The 17320-nt window shown below is 35.6% G+C and overlaps 1 protein-coding gene across 8 annotated transcripts in view; it reads right to left on the bottom strand.

The window, feature by feature from the left end:
- Window positions 1-17320, bottom strand: part of EML5 (EMAP like 5) — a 96436-nt gene that overhangs the window by 75239 nt on the left and 3877 nt on the right. For all 8 annotated transcript variants that reach the window (XR_010999867.1, XM_068192662.1, XM_068192661.1 and 5 more), the window contains exon 2: window positions 880-1039. Coding sequence is in view for 7 of the 8 variants with exons in the window: in XM_068192662.1 (XP_068048763.1) it covers window positions 880-1039 (160 nt within the window). In the remaining variant the exon portion in view is untranslated. The remainder of the gene's footprint in view (window positions 1-879; window positions 1040-17320) is intronic.

Below are 17320 nucleotides of genomic sequence, written 5' to 3'. Positions count from 1 at the left end.
TGTCCTCTTGATATTCTCTTAAGGACAGCAACTGGTGTCTACAATACATCCTCACTTGAGAAAACAACAGTAACTAACAGGCATTGACCTTTATAGCAAGCAAAAGGAGCTGAGGATACAGCTAAATCTACCTATTGCATTGCAAGGCTGAGTGGGAAAGAAATAAGTGTTTCATAGACAGGAAAGCACATCTCCAGAAAGGATTTTCTCAGCTAATACCTTTTAAGCTGCTACCTAACATGTAAATATAACCATTAAATTTTTCATTTCTAATACATCAGTCGAAAAACTTCTTTACTCAGAGGAACTAGTGCCTGGTTAAAACAATCTCCCTTAGAGGTAGCAGCTCTGAGAACCAATTTATTACTGAGAAAATGTTCAAAAGCAACAAAATTATAATCCAATGAAACCTTTTTCTTGACTCTTAGATACAGGATACATGAGCCTGAACAAACAATCAAAACGTGGAGAGTCACCAGTGAGTGCAAAATGTGTGACAGAGAAGGGGATAGTGCCTGAAAGAGTCCAAGATGAGTAACACAACAGGGCTACCATCACTCTGGGCATAAGACATGCCCCTGCACAGGGGAAGTCCACTGTCTCCAGTTACTTGGTCTAACTCTGAGCTTTGGCCCTCAGACCACAAGAACCTTCCTACCACCTCATCTCCATTCAAAAAGCTTTTGAAGTTATAATTTTCTTCCCAAATGTAAATATTTGGCATTCATTAGTAATGCAACTTGATCTTCCTCAACCTGAGAATAAGCAAATAGAACCTGAGAAAATACACTGCCTTTTTTAAAGAAAAACTATGTGGCAAGATTTCTAATAGATAAAAAATTTATTCAAGTGTTTGAAAAAAGAATATTAATTACATACCTGACCATCTAAATCAAAGGCCAAGCAAGCTATACCATGTGTGTGAACATCTTTCAGAACAGATACAGTTTGCACAGTGTATGAATCCCACACGCAGATGTATGGTTCCTTCCCAACTTGACCTGTTGCCACCAACACACGTTCGGGGTGCAAAGCAAGGCTGCCAAAAAAAAAAATATTTCTGCATGAAACTCTGGTATTTGCCTAGTTAGTTGCATCATTTTTTGTCCTTAAGAATTCTTTTACAATATTTTCCTATGGATACTAGATAATAAAAAGTCATTTTGTATCGCAGACTCCACAGTAGCTGTGAAATTCTAAATATAGTACATACCAACATCTTTCTTGAATTTAGCCTTCAAAAGCCTTCTACATTTAAATTAGTTGCAAAATAGTCAATAAATGTCTGTTCCAAAAGTGTTTACTACATTTGGTCAGATTTTCGTGCACTGAGAGAAATACCTCTTTTCCTTTGTATTTCTTAATACACAAACAATGGCAAACAGAAGTTAGTGTTATCTATCTACACATCAGTCATTAATGGAGAGAGATGCACATCTCCAGAACTTCTTTATTCCACACAGTATTTGATGTCCTTTTTATAAGGGGACAGCTTTCTGGAGCTGTCTCTCTGCTGATTGTACAGCAACCCAAAGCATGACTAGCTTAGACTAGAGGCAATGACTACACTTCAGATGACTAAACTTAAGAGCAATTAAGATTATCTTAAATGTCTTAATCCTAATATAGAACAATTGGAAATAAATGGTTTTGAATAATTATTGACTCTCCACATTTCTAATATTGTAGAGAATTTTATTATAACTTGTATTTCAGTCTTTCAGAATGCACTTGAGGTTCATCAGAACTGTTTTGCTAAATCTGGGACCAAGCTAGAAAACATTCTAGTCAGCAAGATACTTCTTTGTTTTGTTTATGCCAGCAAGCTGTATGTGAGAACATGTGGTCTGAGGACTCAGATTTCATAATACAGAAAAATAAGAATATATTTTAACAGAAACCCAAACAAACTACTTGATCACATTGTACACATACTAGGTACAGCAGTCCAGAATGATGTAGAAATACCACATAGAAGTCAGGAAGACATAATTTCTAAAGCTGGCTGTTTAATTTGGCTAAAAAAAATCTTAGTTTCATGAATGCCAGGGTAATGAATGATCTTGAGAAACTAGTGGACAGAATCACTAATAACACACACTGAGTATATTTATCTTCCCAAAATTATTTGGGAAGGAAAAAGGTAGAGCACTTTGCAAAGGTAAGATGATCTTTAACTTGAACACAGGTTTTGATAAATAAAGTTCAAAGGCTGGAGACAAGGGAAATCTGTAAATATAAACAAAAACAGCAAGGTTAAAGCTAACCAGGAAATTACCAGAAAAATCTTATGATTCAAAAGATATATACATTTTCTATATACAGAAAGAGCAAGAGGAAATCACATTAGAAGATGCTTAATATTTTATGAAGTTAAATTACAGTACACAATACAATTATATTTTTTTTGTTTTAAAATAGCAGTTCAGTTTGTTGATAATACTTGACAAATTCTACATGCAAAACTGAGCAGAATTCCTAACTTCAAAGTTGAAATGGTAAAAAGCCCTGAACCTTTCAATTTCGTTATGGGAATTTCTGCTCTTGGCTAATCCCTGTTGCCCTCAGCACCAGGATAAAATAACCAGTATTTCCACACTTTCCTTCACAACACTTCCAGAGTTGAGTCTTTAGTTGTTCCCTTCTTGTTTATTTGACAGAGCAACTTTACAATTAAAAAACATTGCAGAAAGGAGCTGGCAGCAAAAGTTCCCACATTTCAATTCAGTTCTGCCACCTAATCCTGACTAACAGCTGCACATCTCCCAGAGCACACAAAATCAGACGGTGTACTCACAGGACAAAGGAAAAGCATCTGGAGGGAGAGAAAATGCTGCACCAAAATGATCTATTTATCTATTTTTTTTTAGAATGGCACCACAGAAAGGGTGCAATTAGACCAAATAGACAATAAAGAAATTTGAAAAAGAAAGTGAAAAGAATAAGCAAGAAAAAAGAGATAGAAACTAAGAGGAAAATAGGAAAAACACAGCAGTCTCATGTCTGATTCCTCATCTCTTCAATCCTGTCCTGATCTGTGCTACAAGTGCATAGTGTATTTTCAGACATGAAAAAGCCACACCACAAGTATAACAAAACACTCACTGTATGTGTATGGACACACATACATGCAAAAGACCCCCCACACCAAACCTTACAAAAAAATTTATAGCAACCAAGAATTAGTTCCGTATGTTTTTAACTAAAGCCTAGAGTCTTCAGAGAAACACAATGCATCAGAGATGGAAGGGACAACAGTAAGGGCACCAGCAAGGGAAAGGAGGACATTGTCCTCAACCCAAGCATTCCAACTAATTTTATTCAAAGAATATTAGGTGAATACAGAGAAGGTTTCCTCTATTTCTAATTAATAAACGGCAAGTAACAACTAAGAGCAGTATCACAGTATTAGTTCTTTCTACATCACAGTACAAAATATTGCTTAAACAACTGAGCTTGAATTCTGCCTTGATATAGAATAATGCAGCACAAATTAAGATCCAGAGCCTGTATTTTAATCACAACAGACAACACTGTAGAATTACCAACATCCTCTCCCTATCACTTCAGTCTCTATAGTAAACTGCTAATAACTTTTCTACACAGTCATTGAAAGAAGAAGAAAATAAATGTACAATAAATATTTTAAGGCACAAGCTCTTTTAAAAAATGCAAATATGGTGAGTTTCAGGGAAACTATTTAGCAAAGCTGTTAGCAGTGGCTGAAGAAACACCTACCTGAAAATACTTTTCCATATCTTTTCTTAGAGACCAAGGAGTGAAGGACAACTTAAAGTACTACCTGTAAGTATTCTATCTCATAGGCTGTCAGAGCAGATGAAAAAGAGGAGCATGGAAAAAGTCAAGGGACTACTATTTCTGTTACCAACACTAAACAAAGTAACTACTACAAATATTTACATTCTTTTGATATGAGACATGAATGATAAGACAATGTTTTTCCTTAGTAATCAAGTCTTAGCTATTATTAATCCCATGGGGAATCATGCAGAATTATGGATTTGAAAATTTTGGGTCGTCATGAAAAACCAAGGACCAGATTCCAATTTTGCACAATATGGTGACTTTTAAGTTCTTTCATTGGACTATGAGTGATCGAACAATCCCTATAAGCATAGCAATCAATACAAAAATACAGTATCTTGATCTAACATGTATTGATGCTTCTCTAGAGTAGAAGCATCAATACAAGTCACATACTTGAGAATGTTCATTGTTAGCCCTGAGCAAAACACTTTAAATAGCTTCCTAGTGCAGACAGAAAGAGCTTAACTAGAATGGGTGCCCAGAAACAAATAACAATAAACATTTTCCATACACAGACTACAGGAACTTGTGGGTGTGATGCAGTTAGCAGGATCAAACAATGAGTTTGAGCTCTCTCTGGATACTCTGGGTATGATCTTCAACACACCTCTGTTGAGGTGCTAAAAACATACAACTATTGGGATGGTATCTGCAGTAGCTGCTTGCCATTCATCCATTCAGTTCCTGAGATCAGGCAGAAAAGTATGGGATGGTTCAGCTCTAAAGGCAGCTTTCAAATCTGCTAGCATGGGACTCGCGGGCTTAGATACAGTCCCTCACTAATATTCTTTTGCATTTTTTTTTCTTAGGGATAAGGAAGAGATTGCTTAGTGGCATAAGAAGCTCTGCACTCAGAAGAAAAGGACACATATTCCCTTTACAGCACTCAGAAGGAGAGAATTCCCTTTACTATCCTGGTAATGAGAGCTGGTCTCACCTATCCAGGTTAGACTGCTGAAACTGTGCTTGCATCTAGCCCACACTGCTAGACTGTAAACTGGTGCTTGATTTCTTTCCTCGTCCTTGAAGGACGACTAAGCTGATGAATGAGATAGTGATGCCTGTCCAGAAAAGGAAACAGATATTCCTAATGAGAAGTTCCTCAGGCCTTCTTGTTTGCCTCTGGCCTTTCTGACCTGGGCTCTGCCACAACAGATGTTAGATCTAATGTAGTAACATGTAACATGTGTAAGAACACGTCCAAAAGGCAAACTTTATAATCATAAAAAGCAGGTATTAAGCTAACAAACTGCTAAGTCAAATTAATTTTTAAATTGATTCTAGAACTTGGCACTTCTCAGAAGAGTTCAGAAATAGAAAATTAAAAAAACTTGTCTGTCACTATTGCAACAAACCAAATAGCTGGACTTGTAGTGAACGGAGGTTTGCACTGCTATGCCTGAGTGACAGGTCTTTTCCTAGACAGATACTCAAACTGGGCTGAAATGCAGTAGTAGAGTTTTATCAGCATACTGAAAAGGAATGTGTTTATCACTTTAGTACATTCAAGCTCCTCTTTTTAACACATTCAGGTTAGGTTCTTTCTCCCTTTCAGAGCAATATGTAATCATTCCCCAACATTTTGACCAGATCCATGGTCAAGATGGATCAAGATGGTACAAGACCAATGTTAGATTATTGTATTAAATACTAACGACAGCAAACGAAAAAAAATAAAACCTGTCCATGTTGTGTCAGCATGGAATGAGACTAGAGACATGGACAAGAGCCTCCAATTTGTGTGAGGTTTGAAGTGGCAGGGGATTCTGAAGGAGAATAGTCAATAATAAACTACTTGATAATAAAAGAAATTAAGATTCTTTTTCATCTTCACTTGGTTTGTGCCGAGCATTAGCAGGCATTGATTAATACAGACAAGCTGCAGACAAGGATACAGTATTAAAGATGATGTTTCCTTAGCAACAATATTGGATGAAAATCCAAGAATATATTCATGTGACTACTCCTGAGCTTCATAAAAACTAGGGCACCAGTAAAAATGCACAAAAGAATACTGCAGTAAAATAACAGCATCTCAGACATCTATTAATTAAGAGTTAATTTCAAGTGTGAAATTGTTTCTACGCTTAAATAAAGCAAAATATTTTATGGTATGTTTACAGACATTTTACATACACTCAAGAATATTATGTTATTTGCTGTAATTTATCCATATTTTCCAGAAAAAATAATAGGGGAAGTTACCAACCATTTATGTCATACTATTTAAGATCTTAAAGCAGAAAGAGCAGCAATCAGCAAACATCTCTCATCAAAATTTAAACAGATCAAGTCAGAGGACACTTATTTTCCATAGACAAAACAAAGCAGTATTCATCATGGAGCACCACTACCAGCCTTCCATCCAGTTATTGCCCCAGAGCCAACAATGTCAAATATAGCTTTCTGAAGCTTCCTTAAATTGCACAAGCATCCAACTTCAAAGTAAGAGAGGCTGAAGTGGAGACAGGGACAGTGAACTCAAACTGTATGTTGGTCCTTCCCAGCAGCAGTTTATCTCATTACCATTCCATATTTTCTCCTATTGGATCTGAATGTTTTTAGATTAACAAGAAACATTTATAAACAACCCAGAGACTCCTAAAGATTGCTTTGGGCTTCTATTTGTTCCTGAACTCCAAGAAGGGGGCAAAAATAAAAAACAGATGTACTTCAAAGAGAAGGAAGGAGTCAGAGAGTGACTAAAGCAACCAATGCAAAGTTCCCAAATCATCAAATACGAGAACTGAGTAAAATATTCTGGAAATGATATGCCCCTATATCAAGATATCCATTTTTGTCTTGCATTGTCATATCCTCCACTGCTGAGGAAGGGATTGGCTTCAGCTTTCTGTTAAGTCTTCATCTCTAGAAAAATTATTAAAAATAAAGATACTCCCCATCTTTTCAAACATGAATGATTTTGCCAATGCCAACAGGAGAACTCGTGCTTTGACTGAGTGGGATTGCTGGATTTTCACAAATTCTACATGATTGTGACAATTTAATCACCAGGTTTTCACAATCTGAGGAACAAAATTCTTTTCTAACATGCTCCTTGAAAAAGAAGACAGCAAAATTACTTACGTGTTCCTAGCTAAAAAAATCTTCTCACATCAAAGTTAGAACTATCATATACTCCAGATTCATTTGGAGATAAATTTGCTAAGATAATGTCCTGTTATTCTTTAATAGCTATTCATATTAAAGAACTGGTGGTACAATAATGGGACATACTAGACCCTGATGGTAAGTAAGAATCCCACCTAAAAAAAATCCAACTGCATTCTTTCCTTACAAGACAATGCACAGACTTGACCAATTATTTAAACCATTATTACATATGAAGCATCAAACATGACTCCCCTAGAATTAGCAGCAAGAGGCCAAAAAAAAAAAAAAAAAAGGGTGAGAGAGAAAAGGAAATAGAAAGTGCAAGATCTGTGGAGAGAAGACAGTGCAATCAGTAACTTAGGAGGCAGTGCAGCTGTTCAGCTCCTTTGGGTCACTAGATTTGATGACCCAAAAGAGATCCTTTAACAAATCAGGAAGTACTAGTAAATGATTTGGTTAGGATTTGTTAGCCACAAAGTTAGAAAGCAGTCCTTTGCTCCTGAACACATGTGGTGAAAAGCAAACAAACCTACAAAATAATCACAAATATAAAAAGCAATGAAGTTTAAAATTAAAGTGGAAACATCTATTTCCCATTCTAGCCTGTTGATAACAAACTACTTTACTAAAGATTATCATGCCATAGCCACTTAATTATGGGGAAACTGAGACAAACATGTCTATAAAATAAGAACAGAATTAATTTCAAATAAATTTTGTCATGAAATACAGCCTAGAAAGGGAAACTAAATGGCACAACTTCTTATCACATTTAAAATTACTCATTTTTCAGTGCACAAAGACTCATTCCATTGCTGAGTTAGAAATCTAAAGAATAAATTATTTAAGGTCAAAGAAGAATTTACTCCAAATTTTTTAGCCAAGACCATTTCAAAAGTTACTTTTCAAAGGAAGGCTGTTTTGGATGCTTCTGACCATACGTTAACTAAATAAACTTGCTTGACATACAAAATTTTCTTGTTTCTAAATCTTTCACTACTACTAAAACTCTTTGAACATCCCTTTACCCAGTCATTACTATTTGCTTCTTCTCTACAAGATTTAGAACAGTTTTTAACCACTAAGATTAACCTTACTTTTAAATTATCTATTACATCTATTACTTTTAAAATTTATACTAGATCTTCTAGTATCACACATAAAACAAAAATCAGATCATGTACCATTTTCTTTCATATTTCTGAACAAGTATATTAAACAGCAATTCAGTCTTTTCTCCTATGGGAGATAATGAAATATTAATGAAAATATCTCAATGTGCAAGAACTTATCATCTGAATATTTGAGTGGAGTCACAGAATAACTAGTGACAATTTTTGAAAAGTTCTTCTTTTACACAGAAAGATTATCCTGACAAAATTAGCAGTTGGCTTAATGTAAGGAGTGGTGGGAAGAAGGCAGTGGCAGAGCTGCTATTGAAAAAAGCTGAGATAAGCACAACATTCATTCTGTGCTTCAGTTGACTGTACTTCATTACCAACCAAAGAAGGTTTAGAGCAGAAGAAAACATTATCTTCCCAGCCCTGGACACTGCAGATACACTAGATTTCTTCAGGAATTCTTGAGTTTATCAGGCCCACAGATGTTCTGCAGGTGTTTGACAGAGGTGTTTTCCTACAGAAAAAAGTCAAGGATATCTCTAAGGCTTGTCGCAAATTGACCATCCCAGTATCTAACTTTGCACCCAGAAAAGTGAAAGGAACCAGGATACCACTTAAAAACAGGGACAACATCTGAACTATTGTTTAGAAAAATCTATAAATATGCTATAGAGGCCACAAAAGTATTCACACAAAGACCTTCTCCTGAAACAAACAAAATCCCCACATGTATCAGAACCACAAATAAAACAGGAAAGAAGCATAGGAAAACTAGAGAATATTAAAGGGACTCAGAAGTCAACATGTAGCTTGGTAGGCAATGAAAGATGTCACCTGTGTGGGCTCACAAACTTAATCACTGATAACCAATAAAAAGGAGAAGATGGATAAAGAGCATTCACATGTAACTCTCAAGAAAATACAAATCTTCTGCTTAAAAATTATGTTTATCTCAAGATTACTGATCCAGTTGACTAATCCTAATGAGGAGTGTAACATAATGTAATACTCATAAGCGTATGCTGTAACCCGCAAAAGACAATATCATGACTATTTATAAATTATTACTGAATAATGTTTCAAAGGCTATTCATTTTTGCTGTATTAATTTGTATGACAGAAGAAACAGCAATTGAAAAAACAGTATGCAAAAGAGGAACCTGTAACTAAAAAACACAAATATCATCTTAAGTGCAACCTTGATCTCAAAAAAACCCAAATCAAACATTTACCAGTTCTTCAAATATTTATTTTATTTCCTCAAGTACTCCAGAAGGCTTTTTCACTTAAAATGTCATGCTCTCCACAATAAATCTTCAGGCAATTTCCAAATGCTGTCAGATGCCTTGTCTTGATCTAAGATAAAGCATCATTCACCTTGCTTGCTCTTGTAGAAGGATTATAAGCAAGGAACAGGGATTAGCACAGTTCTAAAGGTCAGGAGAAGGTTTATAGTGTTGTCAGCTAACCAAAACATAGAATTAATCCACTCATTCTATATGCAAGCTGTCTTGATAAAATGGAGACCTCTTACCACCACGACTAAATCAAGCATTTTATTTACATGTAATTTTATGCCAAATATCTTACCAATATATTTCATATGAAGCCAAAGGAAGTTTAAGGTGTAATACTTCCAATAGTCAACAGAGTGTAAAAGGCAAATGAAAGATTTCCCTAATCTGTCACCAATGTGGCTAAACCATCAGTGGAAGCATTACTGCAGGTACCTCTAGAGCTGATCATTTTGTTCACACTGACATTATTTTCTCCAGTTATGCCACTCACTCTGTGGACATATTTCTCTGAATTCTTGAATTCAAACCCCAAAAAAGGAGCCTCCAAAAATATTTATCAAAGACGGCCCCATGAATATTAGAACAATTAGAAGTTGGACGTTGCTGTTAGACTACAAGATTTTGTTTTGGGATGGATTTTGGGGGATTTTTATGGAATTTTGGGGTTTTTTTGCTAAAATGGCACGTAGTTTTAAAGCAAAATAATCAAACTGACCTTTGCATCCTGTCTGCAGCCCAAAGCAATAGGCACTACAGAGGAATTCCTCTGAAAAAACTTGGAAGATCAAGCAGTGAAATGAATTAGAAACCTATGAAAAATGGTTGGAAGGATTGTTCACTGTATTTTCTGAAGTAATATCACAATACCCAGGGCTTTCATAGAAGAATAAGCATCAGGCACCATCTTACAGAACTTATTCAAAAGAAAAGGAGTCCAGCAGGAAGCCTCTCAACAGTAATGACAATTCCCAGTTAAAGGAAAGTCTTTTGCAACTAGGATGAGGACAGCTACTCTGAAGAAAAGATACAGTATTTGGAGATTTAATAATGCAGCTAGGTAAAATAACAAGGAACACTGCTTTTCTAACTGAAGTGGTCTCACAAAGACATCTTGCTTTAAATGCAGAGTAGTAGTGGTGTTATCAGATGGGGCACACACTGGAATTCTTTGTGGTTTCTATCTTTTGCAATATAAAAGATAGGCATCATAAAACTGGCTTAAAAATTCAATCATAGCTTTTGCTACCCAGAGTTAAGGCAATCTTGGCTGATTCTGACCTTTTTTGTGCAAATCAAGCACTGCATTTTCAAAGTCTATTACTATGGTAATAGCTACCAGCTATTACTATTACTATGTAATAGCTAATAGCAATGCAAATAATGATACTGGGTATTTCTCGTAGAAGTGGAAGTCTTTTGTAGCCAGTGGAGTAACCAGAGCAATCTGTGCCCTAATGAAGGTGATTTGTCTGCATCTATAACATGCTGTAAGGTCCTTCACTGTTACACCAGGGGAAATTCATACCACACCAGATGACACACCAGAATCTCATTGGGCAAAATATCTTCACTACATGTATTTTGAAGAGACCATTCAACATTATCTAGGTCAAATATTCAACCAAATTATTAAGATGGTTATGGGAGCTTTCACACTCTGCTACCTAAGTTTAGGGAAAATTACAGCTTTGTTTTTCTTTTCAAGGTATTTCAAGTGCCCAGTAGCTTTGCTTACCATGTGAGTATAGCAAAACCAATAGTTTATGTCAAGTCAAAAAAATATATTGTGAATAAACCAATTTCTTTAATCATAAGATAACAGCATTATAATTTATCTTAACAAATCTAAATTTTAATGTCAGCTTATGACTAATCTTTATCAGTACAGATTAGACACCTTTGCCACTTCTATGAATAATTATTTTTTCCTTTGAAGCTGTTGATGCTAAATAAAAGTGCTGTCCTAAGCCACAAATACAACTTTGTAAGTTGTGTAACAATATTTTGAAAAACTAGGTAAACTACATCTTGAAGCAAAAAAAAAACCCTTGAGATATTATAAAAGGTAAGACTAAATTCTTTGGATTTTTTAGCTTAAAGTCAGTGTCAGATAAAACTTCAAAAACCACAAAATGTAGATGACATAAAACTAGAAACATATTTTTGTAATTATTTCAGGTTCTTTTTCAAGCACACATCTTTCTTAAAAAATGCTACAATGCTTGTGTTATTAATTACAGTAAAAGCTAAACTAATTTTAGATATGTCATACATAACATATACACTACGGTTTTCAATCTAAAAAAATTAGAGGGGGATCAAAAAATCAACAGTTCAAAATTATTGAAACATGTGAAGTTACTGCCTATCACTACCATAATAACACTGCAAACACAGTTAACTCTATAATGCTGTTTAAAAATCAACCTGGAACATAACCTACTTTCCTTCCTATATCAAGAGAATGACTAACATATAGAGCCACTGAAAACATAGGTAAGCAGAAATATAACTTCTTTGACTGCAGTCTGGAAAAACAAAAAGGTTAGGGCAGACCTCAACATTTGTGCAGAAATATTTCAAAGTTTTTAGGAATCAAACATTATTAAGCTTTTGGTTACATTTCATGTTCTTCTCAGACATTGTCCTACAGCCTCATCTTGCTGCAATAGTTCTGAGAAAAAGACCAAACTACCAAATCAAGCAAAGCATTTTTTACAGCACCAAGACATTTTCCTGTTTAGGTATTGACCTGGCCTGACCTTGCCTGTGTGCACTGACAGAATCAGATCAGAAGGTGATGTGACTGCTGGCTATGAAAAGCACAATGCATGAAAGCAAGCTCCTAAGCCTAACTCCTTGCTGTCTTGATCTACTTTAATAAACTTCTAGTATGTTCTAAATGTTCAGTTCTGTTTGGATATTTTTGGTATTTCTATTCATGTTGTTTTTATTAGGAAAAATAAAGTTCTCAAAGGCATGCAGGTGTATTAAACAACAGGCTTATTCTAGTCTCACTTCAAACTGAATCCAGGCAAGTTTTTATTCAGTATTCCTAAAATATTTTCATTTTATCAAACCAAATCCGATAAAATTTTTCTTTTAAAAGATGATGTACAAACCTCTAGGTAAAAAAAAAAAAAAATGACCTGTCAACACAAAATCAAAAAAACATCTTTCAGACAGTATAACATTTTCCAGAACATGTCTACAACTATCAAGAAAAGTTGGTTTTCCTGAGGGAGAAGGTACATCATTGTCTTTCATCTCTCCCCCTGATCTTTGATAGATATGGGGAAGGATATGAAGGGCAGATATGCACCCAAATCTTCCCTTCAGACTTTTAAACATTTGACAATTTGAGATCACTTGGCATGAAAAGCTGGAAAGAGCTTAACTGGGACTTTGCCCTTATGAACCACAGTATAAAAGGGTCAGCAGGGTAATTATCTCACCTTGTCCTAGCAATTGCTTCTGCCCTATGAAATGCCATTTTGACTGACAGACAAAAGATACTGGAGCTGGAGGCTTACAGGAGGACTGCTTAGTTTAATTATGACATAATTTAGGTTTTAAATCATGACTTCTTTCATGGAGGGAAATAAACTGAGTACACTCAAAAATATTATCTGGAGATGGTAAAGTGAGTTAATTGATTTATCTTTAGTATAAACCAAAAAAAAAAAAAAAAAAAAAAAAGAATTAAAAAAATGACATCACATAAGTCCAAAGAATAAGCTAAGGAGAATATGTGATTTTTCAGCTGGAAATACAAACTTTCTGGGGAAAAAGAAATAATTTCCTAAAAATATAATCAGAAAAAAAAAAGCCTTAATGGCTTATTAACAAAGTACAATAGCTGGTAATTTAACTTGCTCAAGTGATTTGGTGCCTGTATTTCACCTCTCAGAATGGTACATCACATGGCTTCAGCATTACATTGCTTTCATCCTTTGAAGCAAGAATGTGGTTTCCTCATCAAGCCCAAATGCAGAATGAACCCCAGGTGCCATGTTTCAGCAGGAACCTACCAGCACACAACCCAAAGCCCACTCTTTGTTACAGAAAATACTATTAAAGGTATTTCTTTTCACAGTAAACATTCTATTGCATACCAAAACCCCATGATCTATAGTTAATATCTAATTATCGTCAAGAAAAAATAATTTTTAAAAAAAATTATTTCCTTAACTAGATTTACATAAAATTATTTTTATTTGAATTTGCACGTGGGAAGAAAGTAATAAATAATGTTTGTAGTCAAAACACTGAAGCTTTCAAACTGAACCACCAATTCTGGAATCTCCTACTGTTCAGCATGGGCCTACAGGTTTTATTTTTGGTCAGAAAGTCACTTTATTTGTCACTGAGCACCACTGAGAAGAGCTTGGATCCATCTATCTTCTTCACACTTTTGCTTCATCTATTTATTATATACATTGATCAGATGCACTCTGAGCCTTCTCCTCTCTGGGCCAAATGGTCCCAGCTTTCTCAGCCTCTCAGCAGGAGAGTTGGTCAAGATTCTTAATCATCTTTGTGGCCCTTCAGTGGACTCTCTTTAGGAGTTCCTCATGTCTCTTGTCCTGAGGAGCCCAGAACTGCACACAGTACTCCACAGCAGCCTCACCAGCTGAGTCAAGGGGAAATGCTCCTACCAAGGACCTTCCTTGGCACTTAAGAACAAGGACTGGTTTCCTAACACCATACCTAATAATCCAGGCTGTATGCACCTTGTATGTTTCCTAAGTATTAGACAAGCTACGTTTTGAGGTGTTTCTATGCATGATCCATTTCACATTTGAAGCATAACTATGAAATGGATTTTACTCCTGTTTTCCTCCAGTTATTAGAGGCTACAATGGGGGATGACTGGCCTTCTTTGATGGCTATAATTATTGAAATAGTTTGGGAGATTACCTATCTGCAAATAAATAAACAACAGAGTTGTTGTTTTCTACAAAGAAAGACATGGACTGTATAGAATTCAAGTGCATACAAAGAATTCCTCACGAGAACATGCTTAAGCTTTTTTTCCTCTGTCACATTCATAATTTAAAAGACACAAGAGATTGCACATGGTAATTAGAAATTTTTCCTTATGTGGCAACCTAGTATTCATTCCATTACAGTCCCTGAAATCCAAAATACACAACTAATCATTAAATTCCTAGTGAAAATTCATAGATCTGCTGCCAAACCAATTAATAGAATTTCACCTGACAAAATTCTGTAGCTGTGCTTGGTATCCACTCCTTAACATTTGTGCTTGACTGTCATTTGGAGATAGGTAAGGAACATACGCCATTTATTCCAGACAAGAACATGACAATAAACTTGACAGCAGATACACTAACATTCAATTGTTTCAAATGTTTGTTGAAGTTTTTTGAGAACACTTAAGGTGTCAGACTACTGGGGGAACACAAAACATGGAAAGAAAATAACTTCCCTCTACATTCTTGTGAAACCTGTTTGACTCTTTTTCTGAGAAAATACTCTCTTTTGTTCATTTTTTTTTTTTTGATTACTAGAATCTTATGAAAAGGGATCAAAGAGAGGTAAAATGATACAATGAGGTGGTAGAAATACTCAGCATCTTTACTAAAAAAGTCCAACAGCAGGTCATCCAAAGTCATAACAACGCATAGTTCATGAAAAGAGAGGGTGAGGAAAAGATCTGTTGCCATTCAAAACTAGGATGTGTCTAATCACTGCACTGCTAGAATTTCTGCTTGCAGAAATTCCACAGCTGACAGCCACACAGAGGAAGGCTGGACCTGCCTCCCAGAGAGCACTATCTAGGAGCAGTCTTAGAAAGCAGCTGACAGAGTCCAACAATTTCTTAGATGTTGATAGTCAGACTAACACTCAGAGTGTGACAATAAATAGCTAAAACAGAGTTGGCACACAGCACCAACACCAGAGAGCAGAGATGATTTTAGTGGTTTTGATTTTCACTAGAACCTAAGAAATGCTGACACTAAGATGCCTTATTTTGCCTTGGAATACAGGAACAAAATCATAGTATCTCAGGCAGGAGACTAAGTTGAAATTTGAAATATAAAAAGATGACAGTCTTAAATAAAGCACCTGAAAAGATCACAGTTTAGTGGCCAGAGGTTTGGCTGCTTATTTTTATTCATTGGGAAACAAAGTTCAGGTAATTCCTAAAGTTCACAGCAACAAGAAAAATTGTCTTAAGAAAAGCCATGATTTAGACAAGCAAATTATTTTGATGGAAACAGCCAAACCGTGTCTCTGTGAGAATAGAGACAAATGCTTTGCCATTTTTTCTACCCGTCTTGCATATACCTCTGCTGTCTGTAAACATGCAATTTACCTCTCTACAGTCTTGGATACAGAGGGGCACAAAGGTGGAAAAGGACCAAGTTTTAACTAAACAGAAAGTACAACCATTCATTTCTCCTCTGTCTTTGTAGCATGGTAATGGTTGGTTTCTGGTACTAGAGCACCTAATAGTAAAGAATTTCAATGTTTTCTGAATAATTTTTTTAATTATGTTTGCCCTAAAAGCAGAACGCTGCATGAGTCCTTGGGCAGATGATGCATGATTTTTTCCCCCAAATCAGTCCAAGACAAGGAAAAATATACAGACTTCAGACAAGGGAAATTAACTTCTTAGACACAGCCTAGAGTTGTTCAACAGCAGAGCCATAAATGCCATTATCAGCAGAGATTCAAGAGTTCTTACTAGCATAAAATGTGCCAGCTACTACCTTAAGCAATAAAACCTAAATGTACCACAAACATCTTAATCAAGTAGTCACAGTGAAAGTTCTAGGAAGAACATACAAAAGCACTATTATTTGCCAGCTAGCTCACATAATGGATATAAAAAAAAAGTGGGACAGAGATAACAACTCTTCCTCATTTGTTTCCTTCTGACAGAGAAACATAATTCTTCTTCTTCCTGTGACTGGCACAGTTGTGTGGTTGTTTTGTGCAGTATAAAGGTAATGGTGCCAAAGGAGAATAACAAATAAGTGCTAAAGTTTGAAGTCAAGAACAGACATCATGGAAAGCAAAATATAAAGTTTTCCCAAATCTATGAAAGCTCTCAAAAAGATGCACTGGCTTAACCTTATGTTTTGATTTTATTTTTCAAAAGCATCATCAATGTCAGATGAAAAGTTAATTCCCAGTAAAATTCCAGTACTTTGAAGCCAAAAAATATCATGGGGCTAGAAGTACAGGGGAAGGAAGGGAAGGAAGGGAAAAAAAGCATCAAAAGGAAAAATTATTCTGTAAGCCACCTTGGAGCATATCAGTGGTCTCCTTATAGCACATCAGCATAGAGAATTGTCCTAGTGACATCAAAGGCTTTTGCCAGTAGACAGCCATTTAAAAGGGTGGATAAGTTCAGGGTTTCCAATCTTCTCATATCAAAAAAATAAAATACATAAATATGCTTTACCTAGCCCAGACAAATAAGGAGCCTCAACGTGAGCATGAGTTTTACAGTACAAGTTAATATTCTGAGGGGGCATCTTCTGAAATCTTGATTCAGATCAGATTTAAATACAATCCCCCTAAGGTGTCTCTGAAACGGGAAGATCAGCCAACATTAAAAACCCTATGATCCGCTAAACCAATACAATTATGGAAAGAACAAAGTTAAGATCTAACCTGAACACACCAAGATACTGTTCCTCCCTCAGCTACCAGAAAGCAAACCATTCTACAGATCACAAGCTAAGTTTGGTGATGCATTAAATCCTAGAGAACACACACTTGAAACCAGTAGCTTTATAGGAATAACTTTTCATTCAGTATTAATATCTCCTGCACATACACAGCCAAGGTTGGACAGGGGAACTTATCTTCCACAAACACAGCAGACATCCAATTTGTGCTGCTGGCAATAGATCAAAGCAAGTCACCTGAGATATCATGTACAAGATTTTTCTCATTATTTACTGCTGAAAATATAAGAAA

Source organism: Anomalospiza imberbis, chromosome 6 (genome assembly GCF_031753505.1).
Source record: "Anomalospiza imberbis isolate Cuckoo-Finch-1a 21T00152 chromosome 6, ASM3175350v1, whole genome shotgun sequence".
NCBI lineage: Eukaryota > Metazoa > Chordata > Aves > Passeriformes > Viduidae > Anomalospiza > Anomalospiza imberbis.
The sequence above is the reverse complement of the archived record's forward strand: the minus strand, read 5'-3'. Positions and strand labels throughout refer to the sequence as shown.